The 8,614-nt window shown below is 36.8% G+C and overlaps 1 protein-coding gene across 1 annotated transcript in view; it reads right to left on the bottom strand.

The window, feature by feature from the left end:
- Positions 1-4,084: 4,084 nt before the first annotated feature.
- LOC144971891 (uncharacterized) overlaps positions 4,085-8,614 on the bottom strand; it is a 10,050-nt gene continuing 5,520 nt past the window's right edge. Inside the window, exon 6 of the mRNA XM_078912964.1 lies at positions 4,085-4,093. Coding sequence (XP_078769090.1) covers positions 4,085-4,093 — 9 coding nt within the window. The remainder of the gene's footprint in view (positions 4,094-8,614) is intronic.

Here is an 8,614-nt window from a genome sequence, read left to right as displayed (position 1 = left end):
AATGAGTGTCATACAAATACGCAGTCAAAAAAATAATTTTATGAGTAATTTGAAATTATGTAACTTTTTTCAAGGGGAATAATTGAGTAATAACTTTGAACTTAATTTTTAAAGTTTCTAATTAAAAAATTAAAAATCGGGCTTCTAGAGCCTCTTTATTTTCCTATTTTCTACCTCTGACCAAAGTATTATGGCAATCGGTTGATAAACAAAAATGCCTTTGACTTTTTAAGATTTGTTGTTTATTTTCCAATATGGCGTCGTTTCCATAGCAACGGGCAACTTTTTTCGAAAAAAAATTATATGCAATCATCCTTCCCAAACATATACATTATGACTGAAAGTTTAGGATATTTCATTATTTAAAAAAAAAAAAAATGACCCTTTAGTGTCGCTCCCCCCGTTAATCCGACTATAAACGTTCATGGACACACACAGTTTTGTGTGTTGGTCCTTTATACTTCCGGATGGCAATGTTATGAGCTTCTTAGCCTAGCGCATACTATCTATATTATACGGCTGAGATAAAAGAGGTAGATTTAGGTACTGCATGAACCCAGGCCTGTCCAAAATGTAGGTCACAACTACACATCTAGCACAGTAAAAAAAATGATAAAGGTTGACCTCATTTTTTTCTCCTAACTCTCCTAACCTTGACATAAATCTGTCGTTGCTCTAATTTGTGTAATGGCCCTAAAAATACCCAATATACGGACGTACACACACACACACACACACACACACACACACACAAATCGGATATCTGTGTGTGGTGTGTTAATGTAGGTACCTAATTTATCCATCCTACCCACTTCCTTATACTACGACGTGTATTGTGACGTCATTTTTTAGGTCAGTGAACCAGGGTGTTGTCATTCTTGCCTAGTGATCAAGGAAACAAATTATGACAAATGATCTCATTGCTTGGACTATTTATTGGATACAACCGTAGTCATCGTTAACTTATAGCCTGACACCGACCAAAAAAATGACGTCAAAAGATAAGTCTTTGGCCACAAAAGAAAACAACTCGTGAGTTGTATTCAATAGTTCATTCAACCAATGAAATCGCTTGTTTCCTTGTGCTCTACTGACAAAAACCCTGGCCTTCGTAAAGTTATGGCCTGACACTGACAAGAAAATGACGTCAAAATGCCAGTCTTTTGCCACAAAAGAAAACAAATCATGAGTTGTATTCAATAGTTCTACCAAATGAAAATAACTTGTTTCCATGAGCACTACTAACGACAACTCACTAGGCGATTCAAAAACCAAATAATGAAGTCAAAATGCCAGTCCTTTTGGATTTCAGTTAGGCTATAGCATAACGATGGCTACGCAAAAACTCACTAGACGGTGCAAAAAGAATGACGTCAAACTATAAGTCCTTGAGGGTTCTAGTGTCAGGCTATGAGTTAACGATGGCTATGATACAACTCACTACATTGATGTCTTTTGGTGGTCGTTGCCTTGTATTTTGACGTCATTTTTTAATATTTTTTTTTGGGGGGGGGGGGGGGGGTACAGTGTCAGATCGTAGCCATCGTTAACATATAGATAGTATGCGCTTGGCTAAGAAGCTCACAACATTTCCATCCGGAAGTATAACGGACCAACACACAAAACTATGTGTGACCTTAAACGTTTATAGTCTGATTAATACAGTTTAGTGAGAATTACTCATTAACGCGGTTGACAAAAAGCAATAACAAAGACCTGAGTGACGTCATCTATTTAATACAACTCACGATCTGTTTTTTTGTTTTTGTTTTTTTTTTTTTTTTGTGGCCAAAGACTTGTCTTTTGACGTCATTTTTTGGTCAGTGTCAGGCAAAAAAAGTTCACGGTCAGGCTATGAATTTAAGTCGGCTGTGCTTACATTCAAAACGTGTTTTTCATGTTGGCCAAAATTTTTAAAATACAATTTTCATTGAATTAAGATGACCCCCAATTTGGCATTATTTCTTAGACTTGTGACTTATTTGAAATCTCGGGTTTAAAAATTTGGATTAAGAATTTATTGACATAATTTTGTATTGTCAATTTAGTCATCAATATTTGAAATAAAATGTTCCTGGCCGAAAAAAAATGCATCTTATCAGTGTGCTTGCTCTCTCTCTCTCTCTCTCTCTCTCTCTCTCTCTCTCTCTCTCTCTATCTATCTATCTATCTATCTCTCTCTATCTCTCTCTATCTATCCATCTCTTTCTCTCTCTCTCTCTCTCTCTCTCTCTATCTATCTATCTCTCTCTCTATCTATCCATCTCTCTCTCTCTCTCTCTCTCTCTCTCTCTCTATATATATATATATATATATATATATATATATATATATATATATGAGCAGCGATTGTTATTGTGACTAATCAAAACCTTGATGTGTGAATTATTTATGTATTTCTTTATCATTCATATTTAAATCAATATTTATTCATCTATTATTTCTTTATATTTATATCATCATTTATTACTTTGTCTTCTAAAAGTCTAACTTCAATATGTAAACAACAATTTAAATATCATATTCATTGAATGCCATGTTTCAGCCGTTTCACACGATAAGGCTACCATTTCATAATACGAAATGATATATAAATATAATGTCATTATATATCTCTACAAAATGATAAAGTGACACTTAATACCTATGTGATCATACAAGCTGTTGTTTTACTCCTGTATCCATTTTCAACGATTAAAACCCAATACTAATACGCTTTTTCAACAGTCGTTACGTCACTTCCTTCGTAATGACGCATGGTAACTTACTAACTGGCTATCGGAACAATGGCGGACGCCCTTATGAAATATTTCTCCGACGAGCATAAAAGCGTATCCAGAGGGGGAAAAACATTATAAATCTGATCATGTTTTGACTTTTACACATTCTGATCACAACACATATGAAAAGTTCTAGTAAGCATGAAGTACCGATTTTCTTTGTTTAGAACCACGATGGCCGCCAATGCCGGGCGGCGTGACATCAGACTATTGAATCCAATTGACAGATAAACCAATTCACTCCCAAGCCATTTTGTAAATATTGAATGAAGGAACAAAGCTGACGTCACTTGTCTCTGTGTTATTATTTTTAGACAATCTGATAGTGATTAGTTCTCACTAAATTATATCAATCAGACAAAAAACGTTGTAGGTTACACACAGCTTTGTGTGCTGGTATCTTAAATCCGACTGGCGGATGTTGTTAGTATTTTATCTCAACGCGTGGCATCGATATGAAATTATGTGTTTTTTCCACAAGGATAAAACGTTTATCATCCTGTGCTCTCTCAATTATTATTTGGTCCTACAATACTCATCTGCGGTGGCTGGTAACTCAAACTCGAGAACCGGTGTAGCACGCCAGAATGACTCTATCGCCAAAAAGACTCTAGAGTTAAATTGGCGTACGCGAGACAGACTCAAGAGTTAGCCTCGCGTACGCCAATTTAACTCTAGAGTCTTTTTTTGGTAGTAGAGTCATTCTCGCGTGGTACACCGAAACTACCGTGTCAGCACTAGATTAAACAAAATCTTTTTGGGAAATACTGTGAATTCATCTCTTACTTGTAAGCTGGTGTTTTGTACTTTTTTTTAATTAAAAAAAAATTGTCGGTAATAAGGAAAAGTCAAATTTTAGGATGGTTTCAAAAAAGACTAGAGTTAAATTGGCGTACGCAAGGCAGACTCTAGAGTTAGCCTCGCGTACGCCAATTTAACCCTAGAGTCTTTTTGGCGATAGAGTCATTCTGGCGTGCTACACACACCGGCATTGGGTAGGCTTATCAGTGCTACAGCACGCACACTCACTCGGATGAGGAAGAAAGAAAAAAAACAAAACAAAATCAACTCTGTCGTAATGGACGAGGCTTGACGGCTGGCTCTGCCTGAATCGACCTTTCAAGTTTACTTTTCATTCTCCGAGTAACTGAAGGAAAATTGGTCCTCAAACTCGATGGTTGTTATTATTGGGGCTCAACTCAAACGACTCACGACTGATTGCTTTGATAATTGGTAGCGTTGGAAGTGGTAGTGGTGGTGGTGGTGCTGGTGGTGCTGGTGGTGGTGGTGGTGATTTCAATCAATCAATCAACCTAAAAAATAAAAAGCCGATGAGTCAACATAACATAACAGCCGGTTCTTATTTTCTGTTGTTTTTTCTTTTCTTTTTAAAAAAAAATCCATCCCCTCCCCCTGTTATATTTCCTATTTTCTTCCACATCCCACCCCCCGTTATCACTCACTCTCGTGACCTAGTTAACCATGTCAAAGGCTGGGTGCCCGGATTATACTCTCGTGCAGAGTTTCTCCGGCTTTCTAGGTCAAGTGGATGTCAATAAAAAACATTCCGGTAGCAGAAATTGATGGAAGGAAGGATGAAAAGGTTAGCTGGCTGGATGGATGGATGGCTGGATGGATGGATGGATGGATGGATGGATTGGTAGAACGTTCAGCGCTTAGGACTTAAAATATATTGTAAATTTAAATTTTCGATAAGCCGTTAGAAAAATAAACATTTTTCATCCCCCCCCCCTTCACCCCCCCCCCCCCACACACAAATACACACACACATATACACACACACACACACACACACACACACACACAAATCAGCCTGCTCTCGACCTACTTACAACGATAATAACTTAGGTATTAAAAGACACTTAGATAACCACGCCTCTCGGACAGCCAATGTCAACAATGGCAGTGATTAGTTGACATGGCTCGCAAACTACACAGGATTTACTATCGATGGTATGTGTCTTAGTAAAATATCCACTGTTCTACACTACAGCTTGATCAATAGATAGTATGCGCTTGTCTAAGGAGCTCACAACATTGCCATCCGGAAGTATAACGTACCGACACACAAATTTTTTTGTGTAACCATGATCGTTAATAGTCAGGTTAATACATTTTAGTGAGAATTACTCATAAACGCGGATGGCAAAAAAAAAAAACTAACAAAAACCTGAGTGACGTCAACGTCCAACTATCTATAGAACCAGCAGAGAGAACTATGTGTAATTTCAAACGTTTCTGAGGCGGACCCTCCATAGACCACACACGGCGAGCACACACCACACAACACATGAAACAAACAAACCTAATAACAACAAGAAATTAGATAAACCCCTCTCCATAGACCATACGACACAAAACTGGCCTGTCTCCAATGTTTGTTTTTTTCTTTCTTTTTTTTCTTTTTGTTTTGTTTGTTTGTTTGTGTGTGTGTGTGTGTGTGTGGGGGGGGGTTGGGTCTTGTCAGTATGAACGACAAAAGACATAAAGTTATTGAAATTTATGATCTGATTGATAGTATTTAGTGATATAATAAGAATGACTCACAAAAGTAAACACACAAGACAAACGAACGAACAACAAGAAATTGTAGAAGCTCCCTCCATAGGCAGCACAACACAGACGTAACAACCCCCCCCCCCCCCCTCCAAAAAACAAAAAAAAACTAGCATGTCGCCGTTTGTAGCATTGCTCGTTTTTTGTGTGACCCATGTGGTCAAGATGGACGACAACAAAAATAAAGTTATTGAATAATTTGTGAGAGACCGGCCCCTTGTTTGGGACTCAAAGAACCCAGAATCTCACATCAAGGATCAACGAAAACAAGCCTGGGAAGATATCGACATGAAATGTTTACCTGCCGCTGAGCTTATTTTTAATAATAATAAAAATGGCGATGATGATAATAACGATGATAATAATAAGACATAGTAATAATGATAACAATAATAACAATAATGATGAAGATGAAGATGATGATGATGATAGTAGTAGTAGTAGTAGTAGTAGTAGTACCCCCCCCCCCCCACCTCCCCCTCGCTAAATACATTATCCCATGAACATTAAAAAAAAAAAAAAAGGGAATATGACAGTCCGCTCCCTGCGTGACCTAGTTAGAATTTATAAACTTTTTTTTTCCTCCCCAGAAAGCTAACAAAAAGAATAGGGACTGAGAGGGAAGTGTGTCAACTTTTTTAGGTTGTAGAGTATCTAGGTCACGGACCCTCGCTGAAAGGTCAGGTCATGATTCATTTCACTTTTTTTTTTGTGTTCGATCTTCTCTGTGTGTATGATAAATTACATTATTGGTTTGGAGCGTGTAAGGGAAGTGTGTCGTTTGAGGTTAATGAATCTTTTTCGTCCGTGGAATTTGCAAGATTGTAGATATTTTATTACGGAGCACGATATGGTGGCAGGCTGAACGAAGTCATACAGCGCCATATTTGGGTCATGGGTAACTTATGGAAACCAGTCTTGGTTTTGACGGAAATGATAGATGATGATGATGATGATGATGATGATGATGATGAAGAAGAAGAAGAAGAAGAAGAAGAAGAAGAAGAAGAAGAAGAAGGAAGAAGAAGAAGAAGAAGAAGAAGAATATGATGATGATGATGATAATGATGATGAAGAAGAAGAAGGAGGAGGAGGAAGAGTAGGATACATTTTTATAGAATAAGTAGTATGGAAACTACAAAAACAAGGTGGGGAGTACAGACGATACAAGTTAGTTTGCATTTTATTTTATTTGTTTTCCACGTTAATTTGTGTATTGTTGTGCTGACGAAGGGTTTGTACCCGAAACGTCCATTGTCTGTTTTGTTCCCATACGAAGCCTCTCCATTTTCACTCTCTCGTTAAAAATATAAGATGAAAACATGAACAATGTGAGTTATAAGACTTGTAAATTAAAGTGCATGTCTATTTATATATTTATTTATTTATTTATTTATCTATTTGTTATTTATTTATTATTTATTATTTATCTATTTGTTATTTATTTATTATTTATTTATTTATTATTAATTATTTATTTATTATTATTATTTATTTATTTATTATTATTTAATTATTTATCTATTCATTTATTATTATTATTTATTATCCTATTTATTATTTATCTATTTATATTATTTTATTATTTATATATTATTAATATTTTATTTATCTGTAACAATCTTCCGTTTAGATATTGATTGGTCTATTTAGTTACTGACAAGATTGATTACAGATGATTGTATACATGTATAATATTGATGAGAGTCCCGCGTCTAAATTGACGTTGGGGATTGCCTTTATTCATCCCCAATGGGGGAATTTGTCTTTAGGGTCTATTCCAAGGGAAGACTGGAATAACCCAGGCGTCAGCCGCAGAGCAGCGCCGCAAAGTGAGCTAGGGCTAGGTGATTTGCTCAAGGCTAGACAACGCAGCGGCGGGTAATTGAACTCGATACCTTTCAGGTAGGAAGCAAAGACCGTACCAGTGAGCCCCATTTTCCTAGTCCAGTCGATATTAAAAAAAAAAAGATTAGCGTTTCAAGGTGGTCAGAGTCTAAGGATAATACTTTTGAATGTCGATGCGATGCATCGATGACGTAGGTGCTAACCTTGAGGTCAGCGTTGGAACGATAAAACAGCCAAATTGGATTCAATAGTCTGATGTCACGTCGCCCAGCAACGAGCAGCTTGGTTCTAAAGAATGAAAATCGGTCCTTTTTATTCTTCTTGCTGGCTAGAAGTTTTTCACATGTCGTGTGATCAGAATGTATAAAAGTCGAAACATGATCAGATTCATAATGTTTTTCTACTCCGGATACCCTTTTATACTCGTCAGAGAAGTATGTCATCAGGGCGTCCGCCATTGTTCCGATAATTTAGAACCAGTTAGTAAGTTACTATGTGTCATTTCGAGAGATTGACGTCACGACTGTTGAAGGCTATTAAAAGGCTATAGATAAAATTCGAATTTTTTTTTAAAAATGCAAAACAACAACATTGCTCTTGAGTAAAATTTTCATACATTGCAAAAAACAAACTATTAAAAATAAAATAATAAAAAAGCTTCCCTCATCGGGCACTCTAATAATTCATTTATTGTATGGGGGAATCACTAGGGCTTCAATCTAATAGTATGCAGATGACCGTCCCCTCGGCCTTTGTTATTGTTTTTTTTGCCATCCCGTTTGTGAGTTTGTTCTCACTAAACTATTAACCCAAATATAAAAGTTCATGATTACACACAGTATGTGTGTTGGTCCGTTATAACTTCCGGATGGCAAAAGTTAAAACTTCTTAGCCATGCATACTATCTATAGATGTCGCTGGGGAATCACCATCTCGCCGGTCACCCTATAGATAGTAGTCGCTTGGCCAAGGAGTTCACAACATTTCCATCCGAAGTAGAACGGACCAACACAGAAACCTGCGTAACCATGAACTTTATAGTCTGGGTTTAAAACAGTTTAGGAAAAAACTCACAAACGCGAATGGCAAAAACAATAACAAAGGCCTGAGTGACGTCCATCTGCATACTATCTATAGATAGTAAGCGCTTGGCTAAAAGCTCATAACATTTGCCATCCGAAGTATAACGGACCAACACACAAAACTGTGTGTATCCATGAACGTTTATAGTCGGTAAATACAGTTCAGTGAGCATTACCATAAACGTGGATGGCAAAAAACAATAACAAAAACCCGATGACGCACTTTAACTTCTTAGATAAATGAAGAGACGTCACCGGGATTTTTTTTGTTTTTTTTTTTTTGCCATCCCCGTTTATGATAATTTTTCATTACTGCATTATCCCAAA

Source organism: Berghia stephanieae, chromosome 4 (genome assembly GCF_034508935.2).
Source record: "Berghia stephanieae isolate SIO BIC M18660-M18661 chromosome 4, UCSD_Bste_1.3, whole genome shotgun sequence".
Lineage (NCBI taxonomy): Eukaryota > Metazoa > Mollusca > Gastropoda > Nudibranchia > Aeolidiidae > Berghia > Berghia stephanieae.
Note: the sequence above shows the minus strand (reverse complement) of the source record. Positions and strands in the feature narration are given on the sequence as shown.